Raw genomic sequence first — 25,082 nt, 5'->3', positions numbered from 1 at the left:
AGATTTGTAATAAACATATTACCTGAGAAAATCCTGCAATGAAAAGGAAAATGACACAAAAAATATATCTTTAAAAAAAAAAAATTACACATTCGATGTTACCCTATTGCGCACAGACTCAGACCTTTATTCAATGGTACAATTAAATATACAAAACAAATCAGTATTAATTATTTATAAATTATTTGTATTGCACATTTTATCACAAATATTAAACATCCTTTAGATGTTAGAAGTACACAAATCTCCATGAAAGGAATTATTTTTTAAAAATGTACCAAAATTTTACAAAATCAATTGCACATTTTATCACAAATATTAAACATCCTTTGTATGTTAGAAATACACAAATCTCTATGAAAGGAATTATTTTTTAAAAATGGACCAAAATTTTACAAAATCAATTAAAATGATACCGGGGGAATTATCTGTTTTCATGTTTGTAAACTGTGAATATCACATTGGACCCTCCAGATGAGCATCCCCCCCCCTTCACACACACAACTTCACTCACTCACACTTGTTCCATCTATCACATTGCATCTTCGACACATCTTAATTTCAAGACGAACATTTATTATGACTTAAATATTATATTTCAGATTCTTTATACTTTATCTTTTTTTATAGTATATTAGGTATTCATCATGTATTGATAAATAATTTCTCAAAAGAGCCATATGTAGGTTTCAAACTTCATCCCATACATTTAATACTGGTCAATGGAATAACACCCCAAAGCAAAATAGGGAATGCATTTGAAGCGAATATCATTGATTGTTCTTCTGTTCCCTTAAAATCGAATTTCTATTTTATTCAATGATTGTTATTAAACGATGATAATTTTTAATATTTCTCTAGCTGGTTTTAAAAGAAATGTTCACTTTAAAACCGAATTTCTATTTTACTCAATGATTGTTATTAAACGATAATTTTTAATATTTGTCTATCTGGTTTTTAAAAAATGCTCACTTTTAAACCAAATTTCTATTTTACTCAATGATTGTTATTAAATGATGATAATTTTTAATATTTGTCTATCTGGTCTTAAAAAAAATGCTCACTTTTAAACCAAATTTCTATTTTACTCAATGATTGTTATTAAACGATGATAATTTTTAATATTTGTCTATCTGGTCTTACAAAAATGCTCACTTTTAAACCAAATTTCTATTTTACTCAATGATTGTTATTAAACGATGATAATTTTTAATATTTCTCTAGCTGGTTTTAGAAGAAATGTTCACTTTAAAACCGAATTCCTATTTTACTCAATGATTGTTATTAAACGATAATTTTTAATATTTGTCTATCTGTCTTTAAAAAATGCTCACTTTTAAACCAAATTTCTATTTTACTCAATGATTGTTATTAAACGATGATAATTTTTAATATTTGTCTATCTGGTCTTACAAAAATGCTCACTTTTAAACCAAATTTCTATTTTACTCAATGATTGTTATTAAACGATGATAATTTTTAATATTTCTCTAGCTGGTTTTAGAAGAAATGTTCACTTTAAAACCGAATTCCTATTTTACTCAATGATTGTTATTAAACGATAATTTTTAATATTTGTCTGTCTTTAAAAAATGCTCACTTTTAAACCAAATTTCTATTTTACCGTGACTCAATGATTGTTATTAAACGATGATAATTTTGAATATTTGTCTATCTGGTTATAAAAAAATGCTCACTTTAAAACCAAATTTCTATTTTACTCAATGATTGTTATTAAACGATGATAATTTTTAATATTTGTCTATCTGGTCTTTAAAAAATGCTCACTTTTAAACCAAATTTCTATTTTACTCAATGATTGTTATTAAACGATGATAATTTTTAATATTTCTCTAGCTGGTTTTAGAAGAAATGTTCACTTTAAAACCGAATTCCTATTTTACTCAATGATTGTTATTAAACGATGATAATTTTTAATATTTCTCTAGCTGGTTTTAGAAGAAATGTTCACTTTAAAACCGAATTCCTATTTTACTCAATGATTGTTATTAAACGATAATTTTTAATATTTGTCTAGCTGGTTTTAGAAGAAGTGTGTTTTTAACATTGTTTGTACATTCATATTTTGTGATTCATTATTTGATGTTGATTTTTATTATTGTATAATTATGAACCCTACTCAAACCCTTCCATTAGCGAGGGTTCTGAATACATGTTTGCGTGATTTATAAATAAATGCGATAATTGTTACCTCTGTCCTTGGTACATGGATAAAAAAGGTGTTTTTTTGTAAAAAAATTTTAAAATTCTTCAACCTGCTCCTATGCATAGATGGGTAACTCTTCAGGCCAGACATAGCTAGGCGAGAAAAAAATAAATAAAAAGGCAAAATGTAGAAAAAAGTGGCCTGTATAAAGACTTGTTATGCTTTCACATACAAGCCTCTTTGTGGTAAAAAAAACAATATTCAAAATGAATGCTCCCCAAACTTCTTGGCAGGAAGCAATTAATAATGAAATAATGGCTGATGCCTAATACCAAGCGTTAAATATAATTATCTCTTCTAAGGCCAGGAAAAAAAATTCTCTGTTTCTGGTTTTATGGAAATTTAAAATTGAGCAGCGTGGCGATTTTTTTTTTAATACTGAGCTAAAATGGGGGAAATTTGAGACAAGTGCGAGTACAAGCGCATTTTGGAATGCTTTAGAGGGGAAAAAAACGTTGCATAGTTCAAAATTATGCAAACGGAAACGAGAAACAGATATTTTTTTCCTCAGCCTAATGTTCCTCAATTAAGAAGCAGCCATGCATATACATATTTTTTGGAAGAAACGCATCAATTCGACTCCATTCATTGGTTTCTGTGTCATACACATCGGCATCATTGTAGACTCTCTCCGTTCCTTTCCCGCCAGTCAAATAAATCTTCCCTCGCCATGTTAGAACACCTGGGTACAATCTCTGCTCATTACATGCATGTAATTCATATCTCAACGACTCGCTTTTAGGATTATAAATAATGACGTCTCTTGCTGACTTCCCGCCAAATATGTAGAGTGTGTCGCCAAGGACAGCGGCAGATAGTAGTTTCCGTTGTATGGTTATGTGGCGAACAACAGACCAAGTCAGTGTGTTAAGAGAAAGACATTGAATTTTGTGACATGGCATATTGTTAACATTGCTGCCACCTAATACGTAGACACGCCCACAGCTTGCCACTGCAGCAGGCACACTGACAGCCTCGGGCATGGATGGTACGGTGACCCATTCGTCCGTTTCAATGTTGTATTTTTCAACACTGTTCAGGCGCATAGAAAGGAGCGAATTCTTTCCTCCAGCTACATAGATGCAACCATTGTACTCGGTCGATCCATGAGAGTGCCTGGCGATTGTTAGATTGCTCATCTGAGTCCAGTAGTTATTGGTGAAATTATAACGCCATACTTCAGCAGTTGAGCGTTGTTTAACAGAGTCGTAACCACCTAGAATATATATATCAGTACCTAAAATAGATTAAAGATTAAAAGATAAATAAAAATAACAGTTGTGTCAAGATCTCACTACATGGAGTTTCTCTTGTAATGAAATGTGAAGTTTCAAGTGTCGTTGAGGGCGCTGCAGTTGTCTTGCTACGCATTTTATTTGTGTAAACAATGTACTTTTAGTTGCGTTGTACATATCTCATGTCAAATTATTGTTTATTTACATCAAAATTCTACGCCATCTAGAGCTTGTTAAAACTGATCTCCAAATAGTCTAGTAAATATTCTTGCGGGTATTGTACTACATCAACTTATATGCTGTTCTAAACTTTTTGTTATTTGATGATGAATCATCATCATTATCGCGGGTTCTAATTAATAATGAGTTAATTTAACATCAACCAATCGGCAATTGCTTTATTTTGTGGGCAATCGCAGTTATGAGCCAATCAATAGGAATTTGAATGAAGCTAATGATCACAATTTACATATTTTTATAAATATATTTTTTACTAAGATACAGTCATCTGCCTTTCAGTGTACTAGTATTTGTTTGACCAATGAACTCTTTCATAATATTCTGGACCCCTTAAGCCGTTGAATTTAAAAATAATCTGAAAACAGCCTTATACTAGCACTATGTAATGCCCGGATGTAATGCAGTTTTACAGAGATATTTTCGCATTTGCACATTTTCACCAGACGCCCTATTTATGTCCGGTCCCTACAAATTCATACACTCTAATATAGAACGATACAATGGGAGTTTACTGGCACACGTTATCCTTTTGACGTAGTTTTCTGTACACTATTTTTTCCACATTCATAAATATTGAATGGAAATCATTAGTTGTCATAGCCTCACCTGAATTCACCAAAGAATATTTTCTTTTTCTGTGATTGGGAATGCTAGCTAAGTTCTGCCATGGTCCCTTCTTATTGCCAACCGAGGAAACGGCGCAATGTTTCGAATTTCCATTGAACGTAGCATCCATAATGCCATCCCCATCTCTCACCTGACCACCAAGAGCGACCAGATATCCAGAATTCTTACCGATGCCCCTCATCCTCGTCCGAGGACCTTGAACTCGGTACCCTTGCTGAATTAAAAATTGGCAGTTTATGGCCTCGTCCAAGAACTCTTTAAATTGTTTGTCTGCCATCAACTCCGGCGGAGAGTGGCTCATCACGGCTTTTAAATTGGCAAGCGGCAGTCGGACGTGTTCGAGTATGGACGTCAGCTCAGTAAAGCGGGATTTCTCGTAAAGCGACCATTGAATGACGGCCTGACATACGTCCACTTCGTCATCGCACTGAAGTTCATCGTCTCTTATATATCTTATCAAAAAATCTTTATCCAACTTCAAAAACTCCTCTTGCTCCTTCACCTCGCAAAAGTTCCACAGAGAAAACATTTGAGCGTTTGCTCTTAAACTTTCACAAGCGTGATTTTCTGCCAGCTTCCACATCTCAAGACAGTTTGATGACGTCAAGTGGCGCGTCAAGAAATCACAACAAGCAGTAGTGACGTCATCAAATTGGAGATATATTGACGTCGTCAACATTTCTTGGATATTTTCTTCATGAATATGGAGTTTTGCAGTGTATGCAAATTCGATCAAATCTTTCATAATCTCGGGTCTGACGTCATTCAGAGTCACTCTCGCTTCGACAGTCTCTCTGAGCTCATGGGAAAACATGGCTTTAAAAAATGAACTGCACGCAGAGAGAACCACCCGATGGCACGTGAATTCCTCATCTTGTACGCAGACGACTGTGTCTACACAGAGGGCGTGCTTTCTCATATCGTGTAAAATATCCAATACTCGCGACGCCAGGTTCGGTACATGTAATGTCAAATAATTGTTCTCTACTTCCGCCATGTGTTAGGTCCCGTGATTTCTACAGGTAAAACAAATGAGGTGAACAAAGTGAAAGTCTAAAATGTGTTAACTATTGACGCAGTCAGGGCTTCTTTTTAACCAGATTTTAAGTTTAATATAATTTTCTGTCGGTTATTTATTTATTTGTTTGTTTGTTTGTTTGTTTATTTATTTATTTATTTATTTATTTATTATTTAATTATTTTTATTTATCTTTTTCGGTTCAACATTTTCGAAAGATATTTCGACCTGGTCGTCAGTAAATAAAAGTAGTCCTGGCACAATGAACAAGGAGATAACACTGAACATAGACCTTATTTTAAGGTTTATGCACTGAAGCGATGGATATCCATGTGAACAATAAAGCGCATGCGCATATGAAAGTCGAAAAATCCGGCAACCGTAAATTAATCACGTTTCAGACAATATTATAAATGACGGACATCGAATACTATTTATCCTGTGACGTGTTTTTTGTATTCAAAAGCTGTAATTATCTGACCATATATGTGAGACATGAAATATGATAATTAATAAAAAATGAATTTATAGCTTCTTTATTTCTCTTACTGTCGAACCAGGTACTGCAAATACTACAGCCAATGAACATCTCAGTTCCAATCTCTTTGTTCTTTTGTTCCCTCAAAGCATATTGATGCGGGATACGTAGCATATAAAGTAGACCACATTCCAGACAATGGGGAAAGCCGCTCGATTCATTGTTAAATGACCTGCACCAGACTGTCACAACATAACGACGGAATATTTATCAAAGCCAAAATAATTGTCGGTAAATTTAGAATCGCAATAAATATTTCTTTCAGGAGAGTCATGTAAAGTGGGAACGTGTCTGCCAACCAAAGATATAATAAATGTACACGGCTTGGACGCTTTTTTATCACGGAAGGTAATGTACATCCGAAGCAGATACGAATACGCGAATTAATGTATTAATATATATGACAGTTTATATGACGATATAAAAGTGAACTGCAATTACCGCCAATTCATATGCTAATCCATAAAATAAAACTAGTAAATTAATATATGTAACACGCCGCAAAGGTCATCTACTATTGTTGATGTGTTGAAAACTGAAATAACAAATTTTATTTTTAATTCTTCAAATAAATATTTCTAAATCGTTTGTTGCCAAATTATTATTGCGATAAACGTTTTATTCAATCGTGACTAAACAATGTTATATTGTTGTTATTCAGACACCGAATAATTGTGAGTAGAAATTACTAGCATAGTAATGATACTTCATGGAACAACGAATCTCAAGTTTTTTTTTTCAATTTTCTGATTGCCAAAAATCAACGGTATCATGATGAAGCATCCAAAAATTAAATAATAATAAAATAAAAAAGGGGTTATCTAGTAAGCTAAGGACAATATTTCTAAGATATATAATATCACTATGCATCGCACATATTATGAATGAGTTGTGCGAGAGGCTGTTCTCGTCATCGACGTGAAATTCACGCAAAAACGATTTATGGTGTGCGGCAGTACACTTTTCAGGAAATAATCTAACTTACCTCGTTTCAGATAAAAAGAGGAAATATCAAGGCAGTTTCCAGAGGAGCTCTGTACTTGTCTGGCGGCACATTGTCTGCAATACAACTCGGTGTAATTTGCATATGAAATGTATTATAAATGTGCACATGGTACGAATTTATGAATGAACACATTTTATTTATATGCTGGTATGACATCATTGTTAAGCTTGCCGTCGCGTCATACGTGACCCGGATGTATACATTGTCCGTCGGTCTGTCACACGCTGTAGTTAATTCACCATCTGCTGCAAGAGTGCATTCAAACTAACCCTCGAAAATATCAATTAAAGTCGTATTCCAGCTGTTTATTATACATAGAACATCTTCCACTAATTACTATGTTCAAACGTTATTGTGGTGTTCAGTTGTATCACAGTCTCTCTATGTGGTTGTACGTGTTTTAGAAAAGAGCTCCTAAATTCAATTTCACGATAACTGTGCAGAATCCAAAGCACCTACGATGATTACAGGATAGTTGAGAGGTTTCAACGGATCATACAATATGGGAATGTAAATTACATATTTGTATACTGAATCTGGGGTTGTGGTTACTGCCATCGTTATTTACAAGAAAGTGGGACGACCATGTTCATTTCTGTAAATGTTAAACTTTAACAAAACATACCTTTACTCTTATTAAAAGTACTAAGTACAAGCTTAGATTAATGTAGTAGTAGTGTGGGTGTACTAGTCAATGGTTTTAGTTCTGAAAATTTGGGTGGAATTTGAAAAAAAAATCTGCACATGAAAATTGAAAAAAAATGTATATACAGTGAAATTACATAAACAATATATTTGTGAAAAAAAATCCACATGTACATGAAAGAGGAATGCAAAAATGTAACTCAAAAGTAGTAGTATGGAAACATTTATTTTTGTGCAGTACAAACAATGTAGTATTATACTTTCCTCTTTTTTAACCGAAAATTGGGGTTTATAATTAAAAAAACTACATGTAGTTCAGTTGTAATCTGATTAAAATCTGGTGTATGGTGTTTTAATTTTTGTTATTGGTCGCCAGTCCCAGTCGCTTTCGCGATACGTTATAAAAAATAATAACGGTTAACGGCAAGTAAAACCAAAAATTAATCATAAATAAATAAACAAAAATATGAAAAAATGGAACGTATATTTTCATCGGATATTAATCAGTGGTTCGGTTACTTCCCGGGGGGCTACTTCCACATTAAGTGGGTAAGGGTGTGAAGCCCACCTCTCGAAAACCATACTCACTTCTAAACCATTTTTTTTTCTATTTATATACCCACTTCTAAACACAAGTGTTTTCAGCGAAAAAAACACACACCCAGCTCACAACTTTCGCAACCAGTGAGCGCATCATGGCAATGCATTTTATTCAGCCTTTTCCAGTATTTGACTTTGAATATAAGGATCTGTGAAAAAGTAAATAAATGCTACACATTTCTAAACCAAACCATTGATAAATGGCTACCCACTTCTAAACAAAATAACGTGAAATGTCACCCCAGTGTATATCAGTATCAGCAGGTTATGTGTGTATTATATTATGTGATGCATTGTGTCATCACAACAATACAGACATGACAATCAACAGAGCACATCTAGGGACATTGTTCTTGGTAAAAAAAAAAATAAACTAACGATGAGGCTATGTGCTACCTGTTATTCTGCAATCTGCACTTTCTAAATTTGCTTTGATATTGTTTTAGAACCGTCCTAGTTAAAATGACTGAAGATTTTGGGCATTCCTTAGTCCGTGCTAACCACTGTTTGCCCCCTGTGCGTGAATGCAATTGAGTCTATCTGACATGCAAACATATGAGATTAGCTTAAATCATAGCCCGTACTTCGTATAACACGAACAATTCTATAAAACTATATAGATACTCTAGGACAATGCACAGACCTGCTAATTTGTTGGATAAAATATGTTCATATTAATTAGCTAATTTGCTTAATAATTATTAATTTTCAATGAATCTTGGTACATACATACTCTAAGATTTAGTGAGAGAACTATAGGTGATGAGTCTGAATATTCTGCAACTGTAGAAGATAAACAATTTAAGAAGATTGTGAGAGATACGATGGAACCGTTAACGGTCACTCGCAGGCTGAACTACCTTTTTGATATACGAATGTGACACTAAACAACAGGTGCGTGTTGGAGCAACAATTGAATCATCTGAAGCGAAAGTTTGAATAGAGTATAAACCCAGTTCAGGAATGTCGTGATTAGACTAGTTACATGCTGAAAAAATCCTTGCAGAAGATGAAGCTGTTGGGGGAAGAACATATTTCACGCACCACAGGTTTTACAATGCACAAACAAGAAAGATGAGGGAAGTCTTAGATTGTGGGGATGACTATTGGGGTGCCAGACTAAATAAGCTTTTATTGAGAGGGAAAGGCGCATAAGAAGCGCGAGGACTACCAAATGTTATGGTGTTCAAATAATGATGTTACGTATTTTGTAGTAGAATATGAGGTTATTACGAGGATACCAAAAAGTATGCACGAAGACAATACAGCGGGAATATCGACCAACGCGCAGCGCAGGTCGATCGACGGCGTACTATCTTAGTGCATATTTTGCGGTATCCTCATAATAACCTTATTATTATACGTCTTTTCCTTCCAAGGATACATCATCGGAATGCTGAAATCCAAAATGTTCAGAACAGAATCAAACCCTGGTGATAGCAGCCATATTTTTATTATTATTAACTTACGCGCGTAATCATTCGCATTTCCTAATATGGTAGGATGAAAATACCGCAAAATCACGGCACACTGTAACTTATGACGTTACAGTGACAGATGTATGATAATAATAACTTGGTTAAGCTCTAAAAACATCTGCTTATGCCATTAAACAGTCTGACATTGGAATTCGGCTTCAGATTTTGTATGTAGATGACATCCTCAGATCATATCTACAGGCACAGTGTCAGGTTGAACAACTTGCAATTTACCAATTTATTCACCTAAGATTTCTCGGCAATGTATTTGTGTCAGTTTTGTATAAATGAACAAGACATTGAAAAAGAAAAAAAAAATGTTTAAAAATAACCACATAAAGATGGCCAAATCTTACCGAAAGTAGACACAATTGCATAGGCAATGTGACTATAAACAAAGCATAAACAAGCGATTTGAAAACTGAAGGTCGAGGATTCACCATTGCTTTGAAATTCGTTATGATGCATTACGCACACTATTATGGAAAATTACATATAAAATCATCAGAGCGAGGCTTAACCTCTCAAAATGGCAAGGTATTTCAGATCTCATCATGTACCATAATCCTTTAGATTTACTTGACAAAACATTATTTCAATAGATGGCGCCCTCTGGAGGCATGGACGGACACAGACATCATTTTTCACTTGCAAGTGATTAAATGTACAACGTCCATATACATCATATATGCTATGTTTTCAGTGTCCACATTTCGGCGATGACCATTACAAATTGACACTAATGACACAGAAAACATTTTATTAAAAATAATAATCGGAGAAAACAGATTGATAGCTATTGCCACTTTAATATAATAGTGGATTCATAGTAGTAATTACAGTTCATGCTAGTAGTACAAATAGATACACAACATATTTGTCTTATCTATTATGACCAACAGACGTATGGCAGACAAATTGGAGCCATTTTATGCTTGTTCAACAAAATTGGTCAAGAAAAGTTACAGCCCTGGAACAGCATTCGTTAAAACAAATTGGCCACTAGTCAGCCATTTTGTAACTAATCGTGGGAAATTAAGTTCCAAATGTGTTCAATGTATGTGCCAAATTAAATTTGAATAAAATATGTTCATGCACGAACTTCAAAATGGCAGAAATGTTTGCTTTTCATGTATTTTCAGCACTAAAATGTCATCACTCAGCCATTTTGAATTGGATCATGAAACAAATGCAGGTCCATATGTATCGATACGATATATGTGTGTGAAGTTTGAATGTAATTGCTTTGACAGGTGTACACACACACACAAACAAACAAACAAACAAACAAACAAACAAACAAACAAACACAGGGAGGTGAAATTGAGTGAGTCATTGTATAGAATAAATATTTTTTCCTCAGGTTTTAATTTATTATTTTGACATATTTACAAAGTTTTAAATTCACTAATACAATTGTACAACAATAAAGTATTGTTGTGTTTTTACATGGTTTTATTTTGCAAATTCCACTGATAATGAAATTTGCAAAATTAAACCATGTAAAAACACAACAATACTTTATTTATTTATTTCAAGAGAGTGAAATCAAGTGAATAAATAAATATGTATGTATGAAAGAAAAATCTCAAGTTGAATATTCCAAAATAAAACTAGCAGATGTGAAAATAATTGCAATTGGGATTGCAAATTGCCTGACTAGGTAGTTTTGAGTTATGCATAAGGTCTATTCAATTCAGTTTGATTTTGTTAAAACCTTGTAGTCGACACTTGAAGGCTCAACCAGTGTAAATGTTGGTAAATGTTCAGTCAGTAAGGACAGCGCCCTCATGTGTTGTACTTCATTAATTATCGGCCTGATCAGCAATTGGATTTGCATGGATTGTTAAAGTACGTATCCGAACATCATTCAAAGGTTTATAGTTCTTCTCGCTCACTGGTAGCTTCTCCAGATCATCAAGCGTTTCAAATCCATCAATAACTCTAAGGGTGAAAAGATATAAAGATGTTTTTGAATATGAAAAAATGTTAAAATCCAACCTTGTACAAATTTATTACAACAGGTTTCACTAGTTTCTCTCCATTGAATTTATCTGAATTTATCTTTTGGCACAACAACCAACCAAGAAATAATTTACTAAGATAAACTGAACTATTTCGTGCATCCACTTTGTAACACGGCTACCTATCAACTTTATTTTAAACAAGATTAAAATGTAGCAGATAAAGCTAGAGATTGACATCACAACTTAATGAAGCTAGATATAGGAGCAAAAATGTACTCACACGCAGTGAATATGAATATTAATCACTAATGTGTGTTCTACATTTTACAACCTTTTCAGAAAAATGGTTATTCAATGTTAAATCATAAAGCAAACACATGTTTAGAAAGAATATTAAATATACAATGCAAGCTAGTGAAGAGTATATGACCGTTGACCCTTCAACTCACTTTCCAAATATGGTGTATTTCATATCTAGATGAGGCTGTTTTGCATACGTGATGAAAAACTGTGATGCATTGGTGTCTGGGCCACTATTTGCCATGGAAACTACTCCTCTCACATTGTGCTATAAAAAGATTAAGAAAAACACAATATCATATCTCAAAACCGTTACCTTGTTATTACAGTAATCAATGATGAAATTAAGTTAAATAGTTAAGTTATGACCATATTTTGTTTTGATGAAATAATGCACATGGTGTATGTACAGAACAGTACAATACAATACAAACATGTACAGTCCTGATGACAGCATGATCTTTTTGTTTCTCAGCAGTTTCAGAAAATAAGATAATACTTTTTCTTTGTTTATCAACAACACATTTATAGCCTGTACTTCAATGCTGCAATTGGGTTGATGACATTCTTCTCAGTGAGTAATTAAACTTGAATTACTTTTACCAACAAAAAATAAGTTTGTTTGCACATACAGTACCGTAATAATAATAATATAATAATAATTAAGAGTTTGTATAGCCCCTAATATCCATCATGATGATGTCCAATGACGCTGTCAGTTCACAGAAATACTCTCTGAAACATACAAGTTTTGAATTTAGATTTGAAAATGTTTAAACTGGCTGCAGAACGAATGTCTGTTGGTAACTGATTCCATAATGACGGAGAAGCATGTGAGAATGAGCGATCGCCATGTCTTGAGTCTGGTTCTGAGCACTGTAAGTGTAGATGCATTACTTGAACGAAGAGTTCTATCAGGTTGACGGAGTTGAATCAAGTCTGATATGTAGGTTGGTGTTGATCTATGAAGTGCCTTGTAGCTTATAGCTTATCTATGCTTATGTAAATGACAGTCAATTTGAATGTTATAGTACAATATATGAGCTTTGATAGAGCAACATGGTATATAATTTTAACTGTTTGAATTTCAAAGGAGACAAATGTTTGTTAATTTCTCAAATCTCGGAAAAAACGTAAAGACAATGGCCTTTGCAAGATTTTTTTAACACAAATACCCTGAAATTATTCAATGGCAAATTTGAAAGGAGCAAAAATAAAACAGTCGGTATTGACTTGTTTTGGCGGTTACTTACCTTCAATGAATCCACAATTTCATCTTCAAATTTTTTTCCCCAGATACTTTGTCCACCTTTACCAGTGCCCATAGGATCACCAGTTTGCACCATAAATCCAGCAATATTTCTAGAATGAAAAAGTAATGTGAAATGTACCATGCCAAAATTTCTGAAGCAAATGCAACACAGGATTATCTAGGTTTTTACTGCAATTGAGAAAGGCTAAAAATGCAGATACTTTAACAATATACTGTGGAATACTTTATTTTCGCTGGAATTAATTTTCGCTGAAAGGTTTTTTGGGCGTTTTGCTTGGAATTTATTTTCATAGATTTTTGATGCGTTTAATGTGAAATATAGGAAAAAAAGGTATATTCGCTGGATTTTATTTTCACGGAATCATCCCTTCAGCGAAAATAGCAAAAATAAATTCCAAGCGAAAATAAAGTATTCTACAGTATTTGCCATCAATTTTACCACTAAATTTTGCACCAATATTATGCACATATTATTCTCAAATTTAATTATTCTTTTTAAACCAAAAGGACATAATTTACCATTGCCTGCACGTCTTGATCATATACAATACATACTTTCAGGTGGACAATGGTGTTTGCAAGATGTTAGTACACGAGATAAACACATTCCGTAGTGTTTTTTTATAAATATTAATTGACGGGTGTGACAATAATATTACATCTCCTATTATGCACTGGTGCAAATTAGGAAATTGTGGTGCCATGGTTTAGGGGAGTGGTCACAGCACCATGTCGACTAATAAATCGTGTGTAAAAACATTTGTTTGTTTACATGATATTCCAACACATGCTTTGAGGTACTACTAGAAAATCTGAGATATCATGAAATAAACACATTTGAAAGGAAAATATTCAAATATTTAACCAGTCGACTTTTGACTCTTTGAATGTTAAAGTCAATTTTTATCACTTTCCACAAAATAAACTTATATGTTTTCAATAATGTTGGGCTGATTAGAAATTATGTTTTTATGATTCTGTTGATCAAAAATGAAGAATAAAACTGTAGAAAAATACATAAAAATGAGCAGAATGTTACTTCAAAATTTTGGTGAGAAATATCAAAGATTGCAAAGGATTAAGTGACAGTAAGACATACCTGTGGAAAATGCAGTTATCATAGTAGTGACTGGCTGCTAGAGCCAGAAAATTCTCACATGCTCTCGGAACGAGGTCACAAAATAATTCAATTTTAATATCACCAACATCTGTATGTAATGTGACCGACTGAAATTCAAAATAAATATTTCAAATCAGTAAATGCTGCCACCTAGTGTTGAACTTTAAGCCTAGAACTTCAACTTTTTTTTTCCATATTATGTTTCAAAATTTTGATAAAATCTATTTGGTTCATATTACATAATAGACAAATGAAAACATTTTGGATGGAAAATGATGGCGTCAAAAATATTAAATAGTAGCCAAGCCAATTAGGGTAAAAACCTACTCATAATTTTTGTGCAAGTTTGTCATAAATAGCATGACAATGTTCATTGGTCTATTACACATGTACATGAAATCATGAAGCTATTGTTTCATGGCACCATAAAATAGCATTCTTTTGTGTGTTACCGTGACGTACCAGGTATTTTAAGAAACTTGTCCTAATATTTTTCAAAAAATGCTATTTTTAGAACAGTTCCATAGAGCACAATGACAAGACAAATTACGTTTGTTTTCACATTTTAAAACCCAGATTTTCAAAATAACAAAACAAAAAGTACCCCACCATTTACAATATATAATTTTTTCAGCCTAGGTCATCAATCTACAATTTTAAGATACAAGATATTATCTCTGCCATAGGAGCATCTGGTAAAATCGTTATAATACTAATAGTGCCAAAATGGCCACTATCCAAATTTTGATGATACAAAACGTGCGCGTGGGTGTGTTATTATGGCTGTAGAATGATCCTAATATTTTAAATTTGTCAGTGAAGACAGGAAAGCATTTGTGGCCTGAACACTGACGTTGGCCGTGTATTATTACTGATGTCGGCACGAATTCGAGCCAAATCTATAATGCCGCAAAACCATACTCCGAGAATAGGCATGTTTGAAAACCTCCAAATCAGTTTTGTGTTTTCTTTGGTAACACATTCACGTAAAATAAATAAACTGTTTTCAAAGATATTTTTTTCATCGTGATTTATGGAAAATGCAAATGGAATCCCCGGATACATGGAATAGAAAACCACCTCTCCTAACTTGTTGCTTGATAGATTCAAAGCTATTCACTGCACATGTAATAATTTGGTTGCTAAGCAAAGTCATAGCCTAAATTTATATAACATTTACACCTGCCAAACTTACCATGTTGTTGTTTTAAAATTATTAAAAGTAAATGGTTTAAAAAACTTGATCTGATATTAAATAATATTAACCATTCTTATCTTTTAAATGAAACAAATATTATCTCATTATCAAAATTAAAAACAATTGATGAGAAATTAAAAGAAGAGTTTACAACTGAGTGGAAAAATGAAATAAATAATGACAATAGGAAAAAATCAAATTCTAAAAATAAACTAAGAACCTACAAACTTTTTAAAACCAAAATAGAACAAGAAAACTACTTAACAATTATGAAAAACAGTGAACTTCGCAAATCCTTAACAAAATTTAGACTTGGCAACCACTGTCTGAAAATTGAAACAGGCCGGCATACAGGATTGGATTTTAAAGACAGAGTCTGCAATATGTGCGACAATGACCATGTTGAAGATGAACAACATTTTGTCACAAATTGTCCTCATTACAATGAAATAAGATCAAAACTTTACATTGTAGCTAATAAACGTATACCAAATTTTGACAAATTTAGTAATGAAAATAAATTCATATCATTACTAAGTGACGAGAAAATGTCAATTCCTTTAGCGCAATATTTAAAAAACTGTTTTAATACAAGACAGCAGCACCTACATAAACTAAGCCAGTAATACATTCCTTGTATTCAACTTATTATCTTTTTTTTTTTTTTATGCCTTTTTGTTCCCTTACTCTTTATGTGGTTATTTTTCTTTTACTAATATCTGATTTGTAACCCTTTTCATCCCCTCCGAGGGATGTTGTGTGTTAATAAATAAATAAATTGTCGATACCCAGTACCCTCTAAGCTGCTACAAAAAATACAATAAAAAATGATATGGCCACCTTATTTTCTAAATGGATACACTCATTACAGCTAAATAAAATCAAATAGTTTAGTTAGAACAGTACACAATATTTTTATATGATTAATATAATATACATACTTCAAAAGTATGAATTTCCACAATCATTATTCTCAGATATAAATAACAACAATCCATGATGAACATTTAACGGTTAGGATAGGCGTACCTTATTTCTGTACATGCGCAATGGTGAGAAATCTCAAAATGGCGGTCTCTGCAGAAAATCTAAATTCTGCTTGGCAAATTTTAACTTCGACATTCTCTCGACAGCAACCACAGGTACTTTTTCATGTCAATCGTGATAGATAGATAGATAGATAGATAGATATTTTATTTGACACAAAATTTAGCATGAATGAAAAAAACATACAATAAATCAATGGTCAAGAAAAACACAAATAAAACAATATACTAAACTAAAGCTTAGATATAAAATCAATAAATTTTCCCAAGCAATTGACAATAAAGCTATCTTTAGTGCCTAGCAAGCACTTGAATTTCTCATGAGTTGATAACTTGCAAATGTTATCATCATAAATTGCTAATTCAGCTTCAAATTTAGTACGAGCTTGTACAATCTGACTATTTTTACATGTGAGTAATACATGAAATTCATCCCCAATAGCCTGTTCATTACATAGAAAACAAAACCTTTGCTCTGGAGGTGTTTTATTATATCTAAGTTTTTCAATTGGCAACGCGTGAGAAGAAATGCGAAACTTAGTGAAGCTGACCCTGTGTTGCACATTTTTGATTTGTTCTAAATATGGTTCAAATTCAAAATTTTGTTTAAACTTGTTAAAAGTACGTAGCTTATTCTTTTCTGGTTTAAATACCGTTGGCAACCAGACTTTATTATAGTAAACTTGTTTGAATTTGGTTTTGAATTCTATAGTGTTAGATTCATCGCTAATTTTAGTTAATGTGAATAATCTTTTAACAAATGCTGTCCATGAATTACCGTTCATTTTATTGTCAGTATTAAAAGCACAGTCCAGAAGATGATTATGTTTAATTGATTTTAGCCTTTCATAATACTTCAATGTTTGTGAACTAATGTCAATAATGAGAGGATAGCTACCAAGTTCAGCTCTAGTTGCTGCATTGCTGGCCTTATTATTAACACCTAAAATCTGTTTGCAAAGTTTAATGTGGAGTTGTTCAAAGTATGTTTTGTCATTAAACAGACTTTGTATAAAATTGTCTTCAGTTATTTCGTTATTTTTTGTTTTAACAAGTTTGAAAGTAAAAGCCCCCCATATCTCAGATCCATATAATAAAATGGGCAGGATTGTACTGCGATATAACTGAATAGCATTTTTTGGCGAAACTATATAATTGTGTAGGCTAAGTGTTTGTTTTAATGCACCTATTGCACGCATTGCTTTTTTGACTAGATTATCGATAGCAATTGTAAAATTACCACTACTTTGAAAAGTGATACCTAAGTAGGTATATGTTGGGACAACTTTTACCTGTTGGTCTCCTAAGTAAAATTTGCCATCTATCTTTCTTCCCCTGTTATTAAAAATAATAATTTTAGTTTTGTTAATATTAACTCCAAGTCTCCATTTGATACAGTAGCTTTTAAACAAATTAAGATTATCTTGTAGTCCTGTACTTGTGTTTGAAAAAATGACAATGTCATCTGCAAAAAGTAGGCAATTAATATTGGTGCCATTAAGACTGACAGACTCAGATTTTTTAAGACTGTCAGATAGGTCATTGATGTATATGTTAAATAATAATGGGCTTAAGTTGCATCCTTGTTTAACACCACTAGATGATACAAATGGTTTGGTGCACCCCTGACCAGTCTTAATAGCATAGCTAGTATTTGAATACATTGATTGAATCAAATTTATACATTTTCCTGTCACTCCTGCTTTCCCTAATTTAAATAATAGCCCTTCACGCCAAACACTATCAAAAGCTTTGCGTAAGTCAACAAAGCAGGCATAAAGATATTTCTTGCCAATGCTATTTGTATATTTATTGATATTGATATGTACTGGATCCGTACAATTGAATTTTATTTCTTGATAGTCTGTTATTGTCAGAACGAGTATTTGTCTATTTCAGTTTCCGGGTCAGTCTGCTCATGGAGGTAAAAAGAGACCTCCATGGTCTGCTATGGTTGATCACAGTCCCTCAACATGTTGAGGGACTGTGGCCGATAGAGAGGATACTGTCACTTTAGAGATGAAAATCAAAATAAATCGATCACTACTATTCATTATTAATTTTTTCCCTGTTTCCATTTTTGCGATGTAAAAATGTAAAATGAATGTCTGTGGCGTCTTGGAATACATGATAACCATTTTCCCAGTGAATCTGTGACTGTGCCCGAAACTTGTGTATTTTGTTTTTATCTCGGATCTCCACTAATAGGTATTACCATTACAACTTTTAAAGGGCGGCTGTCGTAGTGCCGCGTCCTGTTCGATGTGGGACTCGTAGCGACGTATACAACGCGTGTAAAATACGTTGTTTATTTACATGAAATTCGAACATGTCTGTGATTGGATAACTGCTTGACATGATAGTCTTAGTAAAAGATTGTCAGATTGATAAAGCTCTCAGTTCCGTAATTTTGTATTTCGGACTCATCTAAATTAATGTAACAGTAAACTTGTAGTACATATTTTTTGAGGAAAACAATTATCACTACCATGAATTAATAGAGTTTTAAATGCAAGATGACTCAAATTGTTTTCCTGTTTCCACCCTGGTAATATGTCCCATAAATAGTGTGTTCCTATCGCCGCATTTTATAGCAATTTATGAAGTACAAATTTTGCAAATTCAATGAAAATTTGGCGTTCGCAAAATAAGAGTAGTTTACAGTATTTCACATATCGAATCATAAAATGTTTTACAAAATTGTTTCTCATACTGTACATGCTTATTTACTGATTAGGAAAACGATTCTATGCTTACTAACACTTTCCAATTTCTACTAAATAATCAGGTTGTAAAATCACCACAAGAAGATATTGAGTCATCCTTGGCAACATTAAAAAGTTTGATCTTGGTTACATCATTGAAGACTGGTTTACTGAGACATTACAACAAGATTTACAGAATAATATCACAGAGGACTTCTGGAAACACTTCCCTGATGAGGACTGCGAATTCGCGAAAGAAACATGTCAGACAAGAGATTTTGACATTGCTGTTAATCAACTGTATACAAGTCTTGGGTTCTACATACATTGTGTGAACTCTTTGGATAATTGGAAACAATTTACAGAATCTGTCCAACGACCAAGGCTTTATACATTACAAGAGAGAGTACAGACATTGTTCAAAGCTGTTCTCTTTTCAACAATACCGTCTCATTTTTGTGATGTTGTTAGTGAATTTTATTCCAAGGCTTTCAAAGGTATTGCATTTATCCATCATACTGTAGCTTCTCTACTTTGTACTCTTGCCTTGTTTACGAGTACATAAGGAGACTTCGTGTTGTAGCAAAACTGTAAAATACTTTATTTAAGTTGAAACTAATTTTCGCTGAAACCATTTTAGCTGTTTTGTATGGAATTTATTTGCACTGATTTTTGATAAGTTAGATGTAACAAATTTAGGGCAAAAAAAGTTTATTCAATGGATTTTATTTTCACTGAATCATTCCTAAGGCGAAAACAGTAACTGGGCTTCTGCTGAGGATAAAGTGGATTAAGTCACTTAGACTAATACTACTTTTGTTTTTCTTGGCCAAGTTCAAACAGGTTTAGCTACTTCGTCAATGAGAAATAAAAAAATCAGAGTTTGTCAGAAAATTGAAATGTGCTACTGTAGAATACCCATTTCTGTAGGTAATGTTTTTAATGACCATTTTCGCAGAATAAATTACCTTAGTCAGTGGTGGCGAAAATGTTAGTATTTTGCTTCTCAAATTGATATCAATTATAAAATCATGGGGCGTTTCAGTATAGTAATTGAGACCTCACTTACAATGCAAATACTGGTGCTACATGCATTTCAGAATCCATATATATCTGCCAGTCAAATGCCATCATGAACACTCGAATAAATCAACTGTTTATTTTAAACCTAAACTAGGGGGTTTGATAATTTGCTGCTTCAATACTACTTGCTTCCATTAATCATTTGCAAGTCACCAATGATGAATTTCATTTCAATAAAATGTGTAACATCCGTTCACGCCCTAACCTATTGGAAGTGTTCTAAAAGTTCACCAAAAAACAAAAGGTATTACAGGTAGGATCATATCCCTCTTCCCTCTTCCCTTCCCGTTCCTACCCTCCCCTTCCTTCCCCAGTACATGAAAGTAGAATGTGTTTTACAGACTAAAAATGCAACAACAAAAATACAAATTTTTCAACTATGAAAATTAAAAATTGATCTTCGACTCCTACTCAAAATAGCCCTTTGATCACCTCCCCTCCATTGAAATACTATTTGTATTTGGCGAACTTCAACAGTTTAAGAACATTCTTTGCAGGTGTTAACCACTGGCCTACCAACAATTGAAAAGACAAAAAAAAATTGTTCAAGATTTTGATACTATCCGATACCATGATACCTAATTTTTGTACATATAATTAGATTTAAATTGAATCTAACGAGCCAATCAACAATGGGTGCATAATGAAACTTTTTATAAATGTTCCAATGTTAATTCCATCGTTGAATAGAAAAAGCTCTCATTTACCCGGGTAAGTTTGAATTATGAAATTTATGTATATTTAATAAAAATCAAAAAAATGGATTTATGGTGTTGATAGTACTTTCACTGTGTCTGTTTATCTAGCTTTTCATCAGATTCATGAAGATGAAAAAGAAGATGATGACGACGAAGAGGACAAGGAGGATGGAGATGAAAATGATGGACCTAGATGTCCAGGATGTAGTAAAGATTGCGAAGAATGCCAGTGTGAAGAAATATTAGAAACATTTCATCAAGTGAATCAGCAGTTGTAAGTAATATGCAGGGATCGTTAATCTCACTAGTTCTGGCCTGCAAAAAAAATTTATGATCCAAGGGTAGATATTAAAACAAATACCTGGTTTTTCAGCGAGATGTGAAAGAGTTGTTTAATAAAACTTTTGTTTTTTTGTAAAATGAAAGCTGATTTCTCAGAGTAGAGTGAACCAAGTGAGTATTGGTCACCAAATTCGGGTGGAGAATAACACGCTGGAGAGGAGCACTTGTAACTAAAATGTTTATTACTCAACTTCTAGGCCTGGAACTGAGCCCAAGTCATCACCAGATGTTCCATACACTGTATCAATATCAAAATGCAGATGACTAAACTTAGTCACAGCCACAAATCATGACAGCCTACGAATGCCCATGTCAACTTTGTCATTTTGTACAAAGTAAAATCATGTTAGGCTATGGCTTTTCTGTTAAAAAAATGTATGTAGCATAATATAACATTGGATAATGTAATAGTGTGATTTCTGTATCAAGTGCATGGCAATCATTTTCCATATTTTTTTTGCCCATGACAAAGTGGTTGTTCACAACAGTTTTGACAATGGGCAAGTTTTAGATCCCAAGTTTCACTTATCTAAGTGATTGGTAAATTAGCATCTGGTTTTTGACATGAACTTGTGTTATAGATGATTTATGCATTTGTTAGTTCCTTCAGACTTGGGAATATTATGTAGACCATTGAATGAAATACACTAATTATTTGATGACTCTGTCTGATTTAGAATTTCTGAGGCACTATTCACTACGTTCAATTACCCACCATGGACTCCGGTCAGTCAAAATGACTATTTTGAACTGTAGGCATTAATCAGCGATTCTGCCGGTGACGGAGAGATAGAATCCAGGTCAGGGGAAGCCCCATGACCTCAAGATTCTTTTACCCCTTACGCCACGAACCCACGTGACCGAGGCCACCTGGCAGTGCCTCAGGTAGCTGTTCATCACTCTGATTTACTCTCCGCCTCTCCGTGGAGATGAAATCTAGCGAGCTCTGCTGGATCGCCTGCTTTTTTTTTCCTGTCCGGGTTTCTAACTTGGGTTGTTGCCGCTGCCACGGCATCCGTCATTGTTGCTGGTAGGATAAGTTTTCCTTGTCATTTTTACTCTCGTGTTGTTTTCCCCTTTGTGTGTAGTATTTTTCACAACAAAGAAATTAAAACCTGGCGCCTCTACATAACCACTGGTTGGTTTCGCGGCGGCACCTTTTACAACTGTATTTCGTTTTTTTCCCCCATGCATGTCGTCTTTTTTTTACAATGTATTTAGCAATATATAGATGTCATGACAGCACCAGGGCTCGCTGCCGTTTTCTTTCCGGTCTCCGGTCTCCTCTCGTTTCGAGTTGACAGTGGTTATATTCAGAATTTACCAGCATAGAACCCGCATCCGAGATACTTTGTCCTAGGGGTTTTTGCGTGAAGGTGTGTGTTTTATCACTGGAGTTCTGAGGCCTGAGATTTTCTTTCAGAACCATCAAAATCGCTGATCCTGAACGCGTCACAGCAAGGTCGCGCGTCCAGTAAACAAATCGGTTACAGTGAGTTGCGTGTTTTGCATGAGTGGAAAGTCCTCACGCTCGGCTACCGATACTTCGTGTACCGGGACGTCGAATAAGAGGCCCGACAGTGGAGGTACCGATATTTTTCTCTGTCTCCCCTGCTGATCGGAGGGCATCCTCACAGTCTGTTTTTTCAGGCGGTGTTTTTACCCGATTTTACCGGCTGCAGCGAGGCTGTGCCCCTGGAGGCTTTCCTCCTATGGGGCTCGTTGCGGGTCTCTTTGTGGACCCTTCCTCGCACGGCGCCGGGTTTGCCTCCGAGTTGAGGGCTTTGGTCAAAGGACTGTCTGGTCAATTGCGTCCCTGGCAGGCCGGGTAGATCAGACGCAGTCGGAGCGAGCTGTCTCCACTGTGTCAGTGGGCAAGCAGGAAGAGACACGAAAGCATGTTTGCATTCAAACACGTCTCTTCCGGGGAACCCCCGTTTCCAGTCACGGCTCTCCCACTATATTGGGGGTGGGTGGGTGGGTGGGAGGCCGAGGCTCAGGCTAATTGCACTGGGCCTTCTCTGGAGCCTCGGGCACTGAATGCCAACGGAGTGCTGGCAGTCAAGCCTCCGATCTCGGGGCAAGGCTTTCAGGGCAGGGCACACGTTGACCCCCCCACTTTCAGCTAGCTAGGGTTCGTCACGCGGTAACGGTACAACGGTAACAAATTTATCCTTGTGTCCGGTCTCTGCTGTGGGTTTTTGTCTCCTTTCTTACCGACCCATGGGCGTCCCCAGAGGGAACCGACCCAGCTATGAGACGCACAGTCGAACACGCTCCCTCTCGCATATTTAAAGTGAAAGAGGACGCAGTTCGCTCGCGTCGGATACAGTTGGTACTCCGGGCGGTCCCTCAGAGTCTTCCATCTGTATGACTCGGTGAGCCACGCTTTTGGGGGGAGGCGGAGTATCATCGATCCCTGTGATACGATGTAGATACCCCCACCCTTGATCCTAAAGCGACCACCTAAGGTTGCCTCAACACTTATGGGATCACGGGCGTTGGGATCCAAAGCAACCCCGTCAGCACGTCTCTCCCTGTCTGTCTGAGTGCGGAGTGGGGCGAAGAGCACGCAAACGGTGTTGATGGGCGGCGTTGGTCAGCCGCGGAGGATGTAATGCTTAAGGCCCCCGGGTGGGGATAACATTAGGCAACATTTCCCACTGGACCAAACGCTACCCGGTCGGTGTGGTTTCGGGATCAGACCCCATAGCGTGGGATGAGACCAAAACGCCCCCAACCGGATTCCAAGGCTCCTTCCCCAGACCCCCAGTACCACGAATTTGGCAAACCGGGCAAAGGGGGATAGCCGCGTTCCATGGGTGTCTTTGTCAATTGAAGATGACCCATCCAGCCCTGAGGGCAGAGTTGCTTGAGCGCATTATTATGCGTGCCCAGCACTCTGGAAACCTTGGAGGCAGAACGCACCAGGCTCCTAGACCAGGCGACATTTTTACTGGTGGGCCACCGCACATCTACATGCGACACCCCCTAGTGTCGCCTGGCTCTCTTGCCCGGGGCTACTACTGTGCTACGAGACGTGGCCTTAGATGCACGTGTTTTCGCCGACAAGCTGAGCCGGAGTATGTCGCCACCTCAGTGACGCAGACTGGACATCCTCCACCCTCTTTGTTCAGGGAATGGTGGGTACAGTCTCGGAGCTTCGGAGTGCAATGAACCAGAGGGTTCAGATCGAATCCGCTAGCCAGTTGGTCCTGCCATGGGCAAGCAGAGGGCACCCCAAGCACAGAAAACACAGAAAACGCTTATACCCTTCCATGGGAGGGAAGGGTAGTGGCGCGCCCCCAGGGAAGTAAGAGCCAGGTGGTGGCTCCTCACCCTCTCTGGGCGGACGTCTACCCGGCAGCAGGGGAAGCATGTTTGACGCTCACCTCTGGGGGGGGGGGGTGTTCGGTGAGTATCCAGGTCACAATTTAGTGACTACTTCAGGCCTTGAGGAACTCACCTCATGGGGGGGGGGAGACTGCACTCCCCTCGCAACGGCCGAACACATGGCCACATATTCCTGTCGTACAGATTGCGCCGGTGTTGTCCGGTTTGGAGACAGCGGGTGACTGATCCCTGGACCTTTCCAGGTGGTGACATCCTGTTACGGGATACCGCTGAAATCTCCATTTACCCCCGTTAGTGTCTCCCCTGTTGGGCTCTGCCAGGGGACTCAATCAGACGGGAAGTAGCAGTTTGCTGGGAAGGATGCCATACACAGGGTACATCA

General features: G+C 35.7%; 2 protein-coding genes and 1 pseudogene across 3 annotated transcripts in view; 1 reads left to right on the top strand and 2 right to left on the bottom strand.

Annotated features, from left to right (window-relative positions):
* Positions 1-2,652: 2,652 nt before the first annotated feature.
* Positions 2,653-6,960, bottom strand: LOC100375577 (kelch-like protein 24). Its single transcript, XM_002735575.2, has 3 exons — positions 6,871-6,960; positions 4,309-5,345; positions 2,653-3,464 (listed from the first exon to the last, which is right to left on the bottom strand). Exons 2-3 carry the CDS (start codon positions 5,324-5,326, stop codon positions 2,740-2,742), a joined length of 1,743 nt encoding a protein of 580 aa, XP_002735621.1. The 5' UTR covers positions 5,327-5,345; positions 6,871-6,960; the 3' UTR covers positions 2,653-2,739.
* A 4,120-nt stretch (positions 6,961-11,080) lies between these two features.
* On the bottom strand, positions 11,081-15,463 carry LOC100375720 (peptidyl-prolyl cis-trans isomerase-like 3). Its single transcript, XM_085493371.1, has 5 exons — positions 15,355-15,463; positions 14,254-14,381; positions 13,135-13,243; positions 12,031-12,149; positions 11,081-11,558 (listed from the first exon to the last, which is right to left on the bottom strand). Exons 3-5 carry the CDS (start codon positions 13,225-13,227, stop codon positions 11,420-11,422), a joined length of 351 nt encoding a protein of 116 aa, XP_085349497.1. The 5' UTR covers positions 13,228-13,243; positions 14,254-14,381; positions 15,355-15,463; the 3' UTR covers positions 11,081-11,419.
* A 1,076-nt stretch (positions 15,464-16,539) lies between these two features.
* The window catches only part of LOC144353146 (anaphase-promoting complex subunit 2-like), a 44,182-nt pseudogene continuing 35,639 nt past the window's right edge, over positions 16,540-25,082 (top strand). The window contains exons 1-4 of the transcript XR_014927011.1: positions 16,540-16,614; positions 18,382-18,442; positions 19,337-19,720; positions 21,113-21,278. The product of XR_014927011.1 is annotated as an anaphase-promoting complex subunit 2-like (transcript). The remainder of the gene's footprint in view (positions 16,615-18,381; positions 18,443-19,336; positions 19,721-21,112; positions 21,279-25,082) is intronic.

Source organism: Saccoglossus kowalevskii, chromosome 18 (genome assembly GCF_978046115.1).
Source record: "Saccoglossus kowalevskii chromosome 18, keSacKowa6.1, whole genome shotgun sequence".
NCBI classification, from domain to species: domain Eukaryota; kingdom Metazoa; phylum Hemichordata; class Enteropneusta; family Harrimaniidae; genus Saccoglossus; species Saccoglossus kowalevskii.
This window is presented reverse-complemented; position numbering and strand designations above follow the sequence as displayed.

What these genes read in the sequence shown, in the direction of transcription:
- LOC100375577 (XM_002735575.2), bottom strand. Translation starts at nt 5,326, where the DNA reads ATGGCGGAAGTAGAGAACAATTATTTGACATTACATGTACCGAACCTG. An exon ending in ATATTCTTTGGTGAATTCAG is followed by an intron (nt 3,465 to 4,308) that starts GTGAGGCTATGA and finishes AATCTATTTTAG; the next exon opens with GTACTGATATATATATTCTA.
- LOC100375720 (XM_085493371.1), bottom strand. Translation starts at nt 13,227, where the DNA reads ATGGTGCAAACTGGTGATCCTATGGGCACTGGTAAAGGTGGACAAAGT. An exon ending in AAATTGTGGATTCATTGAAG is followed by an intron (nt 12,150 to 13,134) that starts GTAAGTAACCGC and finishes ATCTTTTTATAG; the next exon opens with CACAATGTGAGAGGAGTAGT. An exon ending in AAATACACCATATTTGGAAA is followed by an intron (nt 11,559 to 12,030) that starts GTGAGTTGAAGG and finishes TTTCACCCTTAG; the next exon opens with AGTTATTGATGGATTTGAAA.